This window comes from Rhinoraja longicauda, chromosome 8 (genome assembly GCF_053455715.1).
Source record: "Rhinoraja longicauda isolate Sanriku21f chromosome 8, sRhiLon1.1, whole genome shotgun sequence".
In the NCBI taxonomy this organism is placed as follows: domain Eukaryota; kingdom Metazoa; phylum Chordata; class Chondrichthyes; order Rajiformes; family Arhynchobatidae; genus Rhinoraja; species Rhinoraja longicauda.
The window spans coordinates 33,146,739-33,161,223 of NC_135960.1; the positions used below are offsets into that span (position 1 = coordinate 33,146,739).

Here is a 14,485-nt window from a genome sequence, read left to right on the forward strand (position 1 = left end):
GCAAGTAGGGCTGAAGGGCCTGTTTCCACACTGTATCACTCTATGACACTATGCAGTTCAATGTGGGTTCATCCAATTTTGACCCCATTTGACACAAGAAGGATGAATCAGCAGGCGAGAAAAGGGATTTATAGATTCTAACACAGAAATCACTAAACACTAGTGGGCAACTGGTGTGGTTCTAACTAATGCACCAAGAATGTGCTAAACACCTTGATTAAAGCTAGTTGCTACAGTTATTTGTTCTGTGATAAGTATATGTTATGTGATAGAAATTTTGTTTGTTCATTTGTACGTGAGATTTTCCACCAATAGAGAGGACCTCTCCTGACTGGGGTTGTGAACTATGCTAAGGTTTGTAAAAGAGAGGAAATGCTTACATGTGCTATCGCCAGGAGTCCACAACACACAGCATGCTCTGAAGAACTGTTTTCTGGATTGATTGACCAGACTTCCCCTTCGAGATGCGGTTGCAAGCAGTATCAATGGCCTTTGAAGTTTATTTTACCTAGGAGAAGGGATGCGAGATTACCTCCCATCCCTCTTTTGTTATAACCATTTATATGCAATAAATAAATAATTTCCTGCACATATTGATAGGATTCATGTCACATGATGTTAAAAAAAAAACACTTTATGATGGACAAAGATGGATGATCAACCAAATCAGTGATGGCAAAGGATCTAGATAGGGGCTGAATGGTCTAGTCATGTGCCAAATAAACACATGGTTCAAATGGATAGGACTGACTAACATTAAGGGAATATATGTGACAGACACTCACCTGGACACTGGAGATCATTCAGAATGTCATTCTGAAAGAGCTGGTTTAGAGCTGCTGGAAGATAGTGGCCCATAAAACAAAGGTAATAAACTCCCCGGAGTAGCTCAAGTGATGAATATCTTGACAAGTGTGACTGAAACAGGTCAACGAGAGTCTGTAGAAATCTACAGGGTGTGCCAGGGACACAAAAAAAACACAATATTTGAACATGTTTTTTAAAACCTGTCGAATCTCCCAGATCAATGTCAACAATGAAAACAGGCCAGTAAATCAGAATTGCTTCCCCATCCAAAAACAGATTAAAAAAAATTACAAAGCAACTGTGTTTTACTGTTTACGTTTTTTTTAAACATACTATGCAGAATTTATAGCCCAACAGGTCAATGTCAACTACATTGAAAGGAGTCACTGATATTGTTTACCATTAATCAGTTCTTACTCATAGGCTCATCAACTTTCACCAATTCTCCTGCTACTCACCCGCATTAGGGGCAAATCACAGCAGCCAATTAACCTACCAATCTGTGTATTTCAAAGGAAATCAGAACATCTGACGGAACTCTCATGGTCACAGGGAGAATATACAAACTCCACAGACAACACCAGAGGTCAGGATCAAACCCAGGTTCCCAGAGCAGTGAGGCAGCAGCAGTTACTACAACTACCCCGCCATCCCATCCATGTACATGTTTCTGATGACGCAGGGCAACTGAGGCTACTTAATAGGCATAAAGGAAGGTTGACTTTATAAATAGAGGCTAACAGCACAAAAGCAAATGGATCATTTTTTTTAGTTTTGTTTAGTTTAGAGATAAAAGCGTGGAAACAGGCCCTTCAGCCCACCAGGTCCACACCAACCAGCGATCTCTGCATATTAACACTATCCTACACACAAGGACAATTTACATTTTTATACAAAGCCAATTAAACTACAAACCTATACATCTTTGGAGTGTGGGAGGAAACCGAAAATCTCGGAGAAAACTCATGCGTTCACGGGGGGAATGTACAAAATCCGTACAGACAGCACCAGTAGTCGGGATCGAACCTGGGTTTCTGGGACTGAAAGTGCTGCAGGCAGCAACACTAACGCTGTGCCACTGTGCCGCCCTAGTTATGCAGTATCTTTATAAAAACATCGGTAAGCCAGCTGGGACAAATGGGTTATTCCATGTGCTACACCTTTGGAATGGTAGAGATTTCCTGAAAGGGTACCAGGTGGGATCTACCTCAGTTGCAGAGGAACAGGAGCAATTGACACTACAATCAAACAACATTGGCTAAAATGTCTATGGCCTAAGCCTGGGATAAAGGAATCGACAATTTTTTAATAACACCTTTTAATCTAACTCCGTTTTGTTGAAAGAGATTTTTATAACTTGCCGATTGGGGGTTACCAATATATTTTTTAAACATTGTTGTCCACGGATAAATATTAGCCAGGATCCTGGGGGAACATGCCCTGCTCATTGCCACAATAATGCCAGGACATCTTCTATATTTATCTGGGAGGGTAGCTATAACTATAGTTCAGGTTTTATGTGGAGGAGTGTGTGCCTGACACTGCTGCATCCATCTGAACTGCCCTGGCTTGGCAGACTGGATGATGTTCCTAAATCCTGAATACATCTTCAAACTGCATTTCATTGGTGAGAACTGTGCTGTGAGTACTAAGTTTCTGGATGATTCTAAAGATATCACACGGAGTGCTTCAAGCTGGAGGGGACAGATACCTACTACTTTTTAAAATAAATGAATTAAGATCATCAGAATTTATCCTTTGCCATCCATGGGGGTAGATACCAGAATAATTATTGTTTCCTGATCAAAACAGATGATCGTCACCAACATCAAAATAAATCTAGACACAAGGAGGAAAGCTGCCCTGAAACTCCCTGCCCACCCATCAAATCTCTTTGATTGTAATACATTTTTAAGTCCTTCTGAGCCAGATTTGTGAGAACACTCAGAGGGACCACATTCACATGCAGCCTGTGTTAGGGCAGAGAGCAGCAGAGAACACCAGATAGAGCAATGATAGAACCAAGACCTACTGCTCGACTCGTTCCTCTCCTGGACGATGGTTCAACAGGGAGAACACACGAAGAGTTGACAGCACTTGCTTAGAATTTAGGGATTCAGATCTCGCCATCACCATCTCTGCAAAGCCATCCATCAGCTTGATGTGACGGAAACTGAGTTCGGCGAATAGCACCAGCAAGAGAGTGAGCTAGATAAAAGGACAGAACAATGAAATATGGTCTTTGTTTTCTCACACTTATCTCACTGAAGATGACATTTTAGTGACAAGCCTGCCTACTTTTTTATAACCTTGCACAGATTAGCTGATAATAACCACTCGTTTACCTGAGATTTAACAATAAGTCATTGCCAACCTCTGCACTCCCTCAGGGTATTGGTCCTCACCCAACAGTTGATGACATGGCATCACCACACTACTGATGGATGGAGCTGCTCGTTTCTGATATTAAAATACACCACCATAAACAACAAAAGCATTTCATGGGCTATATGTGCATTGTTTGTTGTAGTCTCTGCATAAATTTGATTTTATATTAATCACCAAGAACCATCTACATCTTTTGTTCCCATCCCTCCCCAACCAAGGACTTCAAGGTGATGTATTGATAACTTGTCAATGATAGGAGCTACTTTTCTCATGCATTTGTGCTTCTTGATTATGCTCTAAAGGCCCGGCTGCAAGATTATTGCAGCCCACCACAAGTATATCTGCATATACCCTATCCAATCCTTTGAATAGCCACCAAGCATACGCCAATTCTACCCGAACATAACCTGTTTATGCTTGATGACTTTCTCAGCTGCTGGAGCTCCTCCTGTTCGTAGTTACTGTAACCTTGTTCAGACACATTATCATATAGAGGAAGTAGAGGCCACTTGGCCTACTGTGTCCATGCTAGGTCTTGAACAGCACCTTCAAATTTACCTCTTTCCCTACATCCCTGGAACTATGTCTATTCTGATAGCTATCTGGTTACTCATGAAAGGCAGGCCCTTAAGACAACTCTAGGAAGTGTCTTACCTGTTTAACCTCCCAGACAGACAGCATGGAAGCTACATGGTTGCCCGCAGCAGTAAGAAGAGCATGATTCCGATACTTGAGGTCCTTGCACGACTGCAAAATGTGCACGAGTCTCCAAAATGGGATGCCATGGATATTCTCTGTAGGAATTAAAAGGCTGTTTACGGATATCACAAACCTTGAACAGTTCCTCAAATCTTGAAAACAGGAATATTACCATTGGACAGGCTGGCGCAGAAGGTAGATCGCCTCAAGCAAAGAATCAGCTTTGAAGGAGTCACAGAGAGATTTAGAAGAGTCTGAAGACAAAACCAACAATGTGGGTCAAATGAATTGAGAGATGTGAAGGAATGCAATGTTCTCACAGGATTGTACGGGTGTATCGGCAAGGGCCTACGGCTGCAGGGATTTGAGCACGAGGAAGATAAATCTATCCGTGACACTATACTCCATCCAGGGCCAAAGGTGACCCCTCCCTCACACCAATTCATATAGTTACGCAATAAAGAGATGTGGACACAAAATAGTTGAATCCAAATCATTAGGCTGAAAATCCCAACCTACTCAACCACTTCCCAATCACTGATGTAAACCCAGAAAGTACTACAAACACATTCACAGTGTATACCTAGAAAATATCACCCGCCTCCCCCTTGCCCCCTTCCTCCACCCTAGTCGTTTTACCAATGCCACAGTTCTCCACATTGTATTGCTATTGAGATCGCACCTTCCTCAGTCAACAATGGGCCTACCAGGCACAGCCATGCCCGAGGTCATTTGTGGCCGGCCTTGATTGGTCCTGGTCATTTCTCACTATTAGTTCTCCCCCCCCCCCCTCAGCCTCCCTTATTTTTAATCTGATGAAGGGTCCTGGCCCAAAATGTCACCCATCCTTTTTCTCCAGAGATGCCGCCTGACCCCCTGAGTTATTCCAGAATGTTGTGCCTATCTTTGTTTCTGACAGTCTTTCCTTTTGGAGAACAGTAATTGCTCAACTTCATCTGCAGTGAGGTTGCTTTTGACCTCTACAAATTAAGTTTAAGAGGTTAGTTGATAGTACACTGGAGAGATTGGAGTACAGACTGTTCTGGGATATTACATCATGCCCAGACTTGAGCAGCATGGATAAGTATCCTTGTTGAATGATTGACGACTACTGGAAACTGCAATTCAATGACTGCAGCAAAGACGCTTTACTGAGTTGAATTGCCCCAAGGCATTTCAGATTGTGTCATCGAGCAACATACTACATATTAGGATAAGGACCCCCAAATCTTAGTTCAGACAATAGGTTTTGCAAAATGTCCTGCAGGCGAAGAGGGAAATGGTGAGGGAATGCCAGAACTTGGCAAATGAAACCATGCCCAGGAATGGCAGGCAAAGAAAATTGTCTGGAGGCACATTGAGATCTTGGAAAATAGATTGGAAGCAAATGCAAAGACATTGAGGAACAAAATCTAGAAAGGGTGTGAAGACAAAGACGAGAATTTGAAAAGTGAATGAACTTACCAACAATACTGCTACTGCAAGAATCTAAGAGTGGGTATGAGCGGTAACCCATGACTGCCAACGTGATGAACATGTACTGTAAGTTTGGAAGGGTGAACTGATTCAGCAATGACAGCGCTTTGTCCTGTGAAATAGGAAGAGAGAGTCCTTAAATCATCTCACAGCAGTTAAAATCTAGGTTGGTTAATACTATAAATCAACATGTCTCCACTTAACAAGACTAAAGCCTTAAAATGGCATTGTCATTGCCAGTGATATATGTAGCACCACATAGAGCTATCAAATGGGAAGAGTATTACATCCATCTTAAAATCTACAGCATCCCTGACACAAAGCAGTAGATAAGATCTGCATCACAGTCACTGAAACAGTGTCTAGTTACCCATTTACATAAGAACCGTAGTAGGACTCCCAACTCCTCATGCCTCTATCAGCATTCAGTTTGAGTGTGGCTGATCAGGATTTTAATTTAATTTACTTACATTGGTTCCACTTCGATTAATACCTTAGAGACTAGACAGTTTGGATCTGTATTCCTTGGAGTTTAGAAGAATGTGGGGGTGACCTTATTGAAACACCCAAGATCCTAAGGGGTCTTGAGATGTTTCCACGAGTAGGAGAGTCTTGAACAAGGGGACAAAGTCACAAGATAGGGGTTGGTCATTTAAAACTGAGGTGCATAGAAATGTATTCTCTCAGAGGGAAATAAAGAGATATTGAGGCCAGCATTGATCAGCCACCCACACTCCAAAGACATACAGGTTTGTAGGTTAATTGGTTTGGGTTTGTATATTTGGTATAAGTGTAAATCGTCCCTTGTGAGCATAGGTTTGTGTTGGTGTGCTGAAGGGTCAGTTTCCGCGCTGTATCTCTAAAACTAAAACTAAAAATCTACCAATCTCAATTTGAAATTCTCAGTCGATAAGGCCTCCCTAACAACACCCAAATTATTTTGTGAAGTGACGGATGTGGCTGTAAAAGAGTTCCAAACATCAGTGCCTGATACTTCCCCATAACTGTGCATGTTCTCCAATCAGAAATATTTTCACTGTAATATTAAATCAATTAAACATCTTAGTAAATGTTCTGTAGCTTAAAAATGCAATACTTATCCCATCTGATATGATTTAAGCCCTGATATTATTCAGGTAACTGTGGAATGCAAACCATCCAAGGAGCGGTGAAGCAAAGTCCTCCACATGGGATTTGACCAGAAATCTGTACATCCGTTACCGTTACGTTACTTCCCTCTTTTCTTATCAGTCTGGAAGATCAGTCATATGGCATCCTTCGGCCCACTGTGTCCATGCCAACCATCACGTGCATCAGGCAGTGGATTCCACACCAAAAATTCCAACCACCCAAAAGTTATTTCGCAGATCCCCACTAAGCCTCTTACTCCTCACATAAAACCCATGCCTCTGGTCTTAGACACCTCTGCAATGGGGAATTGTTTCTTCCTATCTATCCTATCTATACCTCTCTCATAATTTTGTGTGTCTTTGTGTGTTCTTCCCCCGCTCTCCTCAGTTCCTCTGCTCCAACGACTGTCTTCTCTGCAGCGAGGCTGAGGGGTGACCTTGAAGAGGTTTATTAAATTAAGAGAGGCATATATAGGGTAGATAATCAGTCTATTCCCCAAGGGACGGGAGTCTAAAATTATAGAGCTAAGGTTTAGGATGAAATGGGAAAGATTTATAGCTTCTGAGGGGCAAATATTTCCACAGTGTGTGGTGGGTATGTGGAACAAGCGGCCAGGGGTGGTGGTTGAGGTAGGTACCATTACAAGGTTTAAAAACGGTTTCTACAGGTACCACAGGAAATATTTAAAGGAATACGTGGGCAAATTAAATTAGTTTAGATAGGCACCTTGGTCAGCATGGACAAGTTGGACCAAAGGTGGACCATGTTGCATTAATCTATGAATCTATAAAACAAATACAGTGTATCCAATCTCTCCTCATAGCTGAACGCTCTAACCCAGGCAATATCCTGGTGAATTTCCTTTGTACCCAGTGCAATTCTATAGTGTGATAATCAGAATTGCACACAATATGGCTGAACCATTGTTTTATAAAAATGTTCCAAGATCTCCCTGTTCTTATACTCTATATCTTTTCTAACAAAGGCAAACATTCTACATGCCTTCTTTGCACCCCATCTACCTGTGCTGCCACCTTCAGGTATTTTCGGACTTGTGCAGTCCTTTTGTTTCTCAGTACTCCCTGCGCCCCACCATTCATGGCATTTCTCCTGCCCTTCTTCAACTCATCAACTCTTCCCAAAATGCAGCATGTCACAAGTATCAGTATGAAATTATTTTTACCATTGCTCAGCCGAACTAACCAGCTGATCAGTATCATTCTGAAGCAGGATTGTCCTCCTCATTGTCAACACCAATTTTTGTTTCAATTGCAAACTTACTACTTGTACCAACTGCATTCATGTCTGAAGAAGGGTCCTGTCCAGAAACATTGTCTGTCCATTTTCCTCCATGCTGCCTGACCCGCTCAAATCCTCCAGCAGTTTGCGTTTGGTTCAATGTTCCAGCATCTGCAGTCTCTTAAGCATCCTACATTCACATCCAACTTGTTAAACAGCAAGGTTTCCAGCATAGATTTCTATAGTACACCACTGGTCACGCAGGCCTGCAATCATGAAAACAACCTTCCATTATCTCCCCACTTCTATTACCAAGTTGGACAAAGCTGTGTGTGAACAGTATTAGTCATCTCAGCAAAAGAACCAGTGAAGGGGTGAGCCCTTCAACATTTCAATTGCAATTTGTAAAATTGAGCTGCTGCAGATCTCGAAGAATGTTTTAGCTTTCACTCCATGATTTCCTTCCTCTGTGGAAGGTAGCAAGATAGAGCAGTAGAGTACAAGACAGGTCCTTTGGCTCACAATGTGCTGTGTCTGTGCTGAACATGATGCCAAGAGCAACTTCTATCTGCCTGCTCATAATCCATACGCATTCATTCCCTGCAAATCCATATGCCAATGCAAAAGCCTCTTAAATACCACTATTCTATCTGCCTCAACTTCCAGGCAATCTCAACCCTCTGTGTAAAAAAAAGCCCCGTATATCCCCGTTAAACTTTGACCCTCTCATCATAAAGCTATGCCTTCTAGCATTTAATTTTTCCATCCTGGTAAACTGATTCTGACCGTCTACCCTATCTCTGCCTCTCATAATTTTATATAGTTCTATCAGGTCTCCTCGCAACCTCCAGCGTTCCAGAGAAAACAATCCAAGTCCGTCCAAACTCCTGTTGCAGCTAATACACCCAATACAGGCATCATTCTGGTAAGCTTCCTATGCATCCTTTCCAAAGCCCCCATATCCTTCCTGTAATGGGAAGACCAGATCTGCATGGAATATTCCAAATGCCACCAAACCAAAATCCTATAAAGCTTCCTGACTCTAATACTCAGTGCCCCGACCACTGGAAGCAAGCATGCCATATATGCCTTCTTTACTGCTATCTTTACATGTTTTGCCACTTTTGGAGTTATGGACTTGGACTTCAAAATTCCTCTGCACATCAATGCTGTTAAGGGCCATGTCATTAATTGTATATTTCCCCCTTACATTTGACCTCCCATAGTGCAACACCTCACACTTACATAGAAAATAGGTGCAGGAGGAGGCCATTTGGTCCTTCGAGCCAGCACTGCCATTCATTGTGATCATGGCTGATCGTCTACAATCAATAACCCGTGCCTGCCTTCTCCCCATATCCCTTGATTCCACTAGCCCCTAGAGCTCGACCTAACTCTCTCTTAAATCCATCCAGTGATTTGGCTTCCACTGCCCTCTGTGGCAGAGAATTCCGCAAATTCACAAGTCTCTGGGTGAAAAAGTTTCTTCTCGCCTCAGTTTTAAATGTCCTCCCCTTTATTCTAAGACTGCGGCCCCTGGTTCTGGACTCGCCCAACATTGGGAACATTTTTCCTACATCTAGCTTGTCAAGTCCTTTTATAATTTTATATGTTTCTATAAGATCCCCTCTCATCCTTCTAAACTCCAGTGAATACAAGCCTAGTCTTTTCAATCTTTCCTCATATGACAGTCCCGCCATCCCAGGGATCAATCTCGTGAACCTATGCTGCACTGCCTTAATTACAAGGATGTCCTTCCTCAAATTAGGAGACCAAAACTGCACACAATACTCCAGATGTGGTCTTACCAGAGCCCTATACAACTGCAGAAGAACCTCTTTAGTCCTATACTGAAATCCTCTCGTTATGAAGGCCAACATGCCATTAGCTTTCTTCACTGCCTGCTGTACCTGCACGCCAACTTTCAGTGGCTGGTGTACAAGGACACCCAGGTCTCCCTGCACCTCCCCCTTACCTAACCTAACACCATTGAGATAGTAATCTGCCTCCTTGTTTTTGCCGCCAAAGTAGATAACCTCACATTTATCTATATTATACTGTATCTGCCACTCATCTGCCCACTCACTCAACCTGTCCAGGTCACCCTGCAACCTCCTAACATCCTCTTCACAGTTTACATTGCCACCCAGCTTTGCGTCATCCGCAAACTTGCTAGTGTTGCTTCTAATTCCCTCTTCCAAATCATTAATATATATGGTAAATAGTTGCAGCCCCAACACCGAGTGCCCTCCACTCGCCACTGCCTGCCATTCTGAAAAGGACCCGTTTACTCCTACTCTTTGCTTCCTGTCTGCCAACCAATTTTCTATCCATGTCAACACCCTACCCCCAATATCATGTGCTCTAATTTTAGTCACCAATCTCCTGTGCGGGACCTTATCAAAGGCTTTCTGAAAGTCTAGATACACTACATCCACTGGCTCCCCTTCATCCATTTTACTTGTCACATCCTCAAAATTAACTCCATCTGCCATTTCTCCACCCATTTTTGCAGCTGATCTAAATCCTGCTGCATACTTTAACAGCCTTCTTCACCAGTTCTGAATCCATACGACGATTGGCATTGTTAATCCTGTGCAACCTGATCTTCTGTATAAGCCTACCAGGGTGAACTTTATCAAATGCCTTACTAAGACAACATCCACTGCCCTTCATTTCCTAACACAAGGTCCAGTATGTTCCCTTCCCATATCCACATATAGTTTCAACAAACCGTCCTAGATAAACCTCACAAATACTATCCCGTATTATCTTTGGCACCGAGCAAGTCCGTGTCAATATTGAGTAAGTTATTCACCCACTAAGGCAACTCTGTTGCATTAGCATCTTTCCGGAACCTGACCACAGATATTTTCCTTCATCTCCTGCTTGCTATTGAGGGGGCCTGTGTCACAATCCCATTAGGGTGCATGCATCTTTCTTATTTCTAAGCTCACCTCATTGGGTGAACTCTCCAGTATGTCCTCTCTGAGTGCTGCCGTGACAGTCTCTTCCACCTCTTTTACCCCCTCTCAATCAAACCCGGAACATTGAGCTGCCAGACGTGTAGCTCTTGCAAATGTTTTTGTAATGGCCAGATCATCATAGTCCCAAGGACCGATTGAGGCTCTGTTAATCTGCTTTCCCTACAATCCCACATGCATTGAATTAAAATAAACATACTTTAGCCCATCAGTGTCACCTTTACCTCTCCCTACCTTACCTTCCTTTGAGACTTACAGGCCCTAACCTCTACCTTCCCATCACTCCTTCTAACTTCTGACTGACCAGGCAAAACAAAAATATATCTTTTAAATCTCCTTTAAACTTTCCTCCGCTCACCTTAAGCGATTATTTGACATTTCCTGGAAAAAAGACTGACTGCCTACCCTGTCAACCTTCTCATACTATACTTTGCAATGAGAAGTCTACACTTCTATCAGGTCTCCACTTAACCTTCAAAGCTCCACTGAAAACAATCCAAGTTTGTTCAACCTCTCCTGATAACCAAAACTCAACAATCCAGGAATCTTTTGAAAAGCTTCAATATCCTTTCCATAATGAAGTTTTACCCTAGTTTTATATGGCGACAACATGATTTGCCAGCTTTAATACTCAATGCCCCGACTGATGTCATAGGCCTTCTTTATTACCCTATCCACTTTCCATATGGAGGTGGTTGAATCAACTACAACCTTCTCAACGAGATGGAAGGAATGGACATGTTCTCTTCACTCTACATGTTGTATTGGTTTAATTGGATAGCACACAAACAAAAGCTTTTCACTGTATCGTGGTACGTGTAACAGTAATAAACCTAAACAAGGCTTGGCTTAAATGGTGACACCCCATTATAAGAATTAAATAGCGTCCTACCTCCAGTTTCTTCTTTAGAGGCATTGAGGATTCTTTACCAATACATCTCATTATAGTCTGCAGGGCCACCACCGTCTTAATTTGTGGAATTCGCAGTTCTATAAGTAGTCTGCAAGAAGAACAGCAAACACTGTATCCAATTCTCTTTCTACAGGTGTGAAAGATTAACATTTTGAAACTGCTTCCAGTCATTTGAAAGCGTCTGGACAAGCTAAGTAAAGGCTGGGATGTAAATTCTACCAAGTCACTTGCTTGCTGCATGCTGGGCCGATAATCACAATAAAAACTGCAAAACTGAAATGAAAACAAATAATGCAGGAAAAACTCAAAGTGTGAGGTAGCATCTGTGGAAAGAGAAACAAGATTATGATTAGGGTCTGAGAGCCTCATTGGACCCAAAACATTAACTCTGTTTCTCTCTCCACAGATGCTGCCTGACCTGTTAAGCGTTTCTGGAATTTTCAGTTTTTATATTACATATATAGTGTACCAGGTTGTTCTGGACATCAGTTCTGATAATTTTCCATCCATTACCTTGGGAAAGGTGCAGAATCAAATGTGGAAAATGTACAATTTCACAATCTCATTGTGTAACAGAAGTGGAAGAGTAGAATCCTTAATCTAGGGGGCATCAAGGAAAACCCCGTCCTTTGTCCAGAATCAGTAATGCTTAAAATTATTATTGCTGTTGATTATTACACTGATTTATACATAAAGGTAGATTCTGGATACGAGGCATTACTGATTTATAAAGATGACACTGGAACAAAGTTGCTCTTACTATTAGGGGGAAATATGAACATCCTGGGGCTCTATGCTTAAAAGAAAAAGACTATAAGGTGATGTGGTCTTGGACTTTAAATATTGAAATGATTAACAAGCAGGTGTACAAAAGTTCTAAGTCAGCAGAGTGGTGTAGGTAGGAGAGCCTCTGCCTCACAGCACAAGAGACCCCGGTTCAATGCTGACTTTAGGTGTTGTCTAAGTAGTTTGCACATTCTACCTGTGACCATGTGGGTTTTGTCTGGGTGCTCAGGTTTATTCCTATAATCCCCCCAAAAATAGTGGTCATTGGGTTGATTTGCCTCTGTAAATTGCCCCAAGTGTGTACCTGAGTAGTGATGGAATCTGGGGAAAATTTATGGGAATGTGGAGACTAAATGAGATTCCAATTTAGGATAGTAGTTGTTGATAATCGGCATAGATTCAGTGGGCGGGGGGTGGGGGTTCATACATACAACTAACTTGCTAAATCCATTTGGAAAATTTGGAAACATTTCTTTACACTCTCACCAGTGGTGAGAGCAGGAATCTGACTACCACACACTGCAGCCAGGAAACAGCAAAGCTGCCTTCTTGGGAAATTTGGTAAAAATATCACAGGCAGGTAAGGTATATATAGAGATGCAGAGAGAGCACTAACACTGAACACAAACAGCGTTTGGTCTGGTGCAGTAACCCACAGCTTTGCTGCAAATACCTGAACGAATAATAGGAAGATCAGGATAGCAGCATTGGGTTCTAGTATTTACAGTGAGTTGTAAAGCGCCTCAGCAAGAGCTGCGATTCTGCTTTGTCCACCAGCTTACCTCAAGCCTGCCCGCAGTGCAAAGACGTTCTTGCTCTCTTCCATGTTCCTCAAGCAGCTGGACAGTACCGAGAGAGCCCTCTCATCAAACCCGTTCAAGCGCTCCTACAAGCAGCACAGACACATTGAACACAAAGTATGCTACTTGCAGTCACACACGTCTAAAATTAATCCAGCAGTCTAGCAAAAATACTAATGATAGCGGATAAATAAGGGTAGACACAAAATGCTGGAGTAACTCAGCGGGTCAGGCAGCATCTGGGGAGAGAAGGAATGGATGAAGTTTCGGGTCGAGACCCTTCTTCAGACTGATGTCGTTGGAAAAGGTACAGTTGGGGTCCGTTGCAGGTGTGGGTGAGTGAGGCCCTGAACTGCAGGAGAGTCAGAGCGAGGGCCTGCTGGTGCCGGCGCATCACAGCCAGTGTAGAACGCAGGGCACGGAAGGAGAATTCTTAACTGGTATGTTTTAGAAAACTGGGTTTTGAAAAACTATTATACACACCCTATGAGGGTAAATAAAATATATTTTAATCACACACTCCAATTTCCTTTCTAGGATGTTCCTAGTTCACTGATGACTGCAGAGAAACATCTAAAAACGTGACACCAGCCTGGGGAAGCAAGCACAGTAAGCGAGTGAGCTCGGTGATCCGACAAACCAAGTATCAGGTCAAAGCTCTACAGTTTGGGGCGACACGGTGGTACAATGGTAAAGTTGCTGCCTTACAGCAGGTTCAATCCCGACTATGGGTGCTTGTCTGTACGGCGTTTGTACATTCCCCCTGTGACCTGCGTGGGGTTTCTCCGGGATTTCCGGTTTCCTCCCACAATCCAGACGTACAGGTTTGTTGGCTAATTGGCTTGGTACAATTGTAAATTGTCCCTAATGAGTGGGATAGTGTTAGTGTGCAGGGATCGCTGGTCAGTGCAGACAGGGAGGGCTGAAGGGCCTGTTTCCGCACTGTGTTTCTAAACTAAACTAAAGTCTGGCCGTGCCTAGTCACAGATCAGGTATTAACAAGCAAATAGCTAAGGATAATGGCTAAGGCTAAAGGCCTTGGAAATCATTTGTCTGTAGTGCTGAGATCTGGACTCCAGAGTGCTCCATGCTTCATGTCACCTGAAACACTGGCATCTATTCAATGAAACAGAACATCAGCAGTAAGCTTTCTCTGCAAAAAGCTGGGAAAAATTCCATATCAGGAAAATGACCATGCCTTCCATCTGCTTTCAATCATCAAAGTAATGAGAGGGATATCAAATAGCACTTAGTCATCCATA

General features: G+C 42.7%; 1 protein-coding gene across 5 annotated transcripts in view; it reads right to left on the minus strand.

Moving 5' to 3' along the window:
- The window catches only part of fastkd2 (FAST kinase domains 2), a 33,173-nt gene that overhangs the window by 13,206 nt on the left and 5,482 nt on the right, over positions 1-14,485 (minus strand). For all 5 annotated transcript variants that reach the window (XM_078403574.1, XM_078403575.1, XM_078403573.1 and 2 more), the window contains exons 3-8: positions 13,206-13,309; positions 11,617-11,725; positions 5,359-5,482; positions 3,850-3,989; positions 2,840-3,015; positions 786-949 (exon numbers count right to left, since the gene is read on the minus strand). In XM_078403574.1, the coding sequence (XP_078259700.1) occupies positions 786-949; positions 2,840-3,015; positions 3,850-3,989; positions 5,359-5,482; positions 11,617-11,725; positions 13,206-13,309 (817 nt within the window). The remainder of the gene's footprint in view (positions 1-785; positions 950-2,839; positions 3,016-3,849; positions 3,990-5,358; positions 5,483-11,616; positions 11,726-13,205; positions 13,310-14,485) is intronic.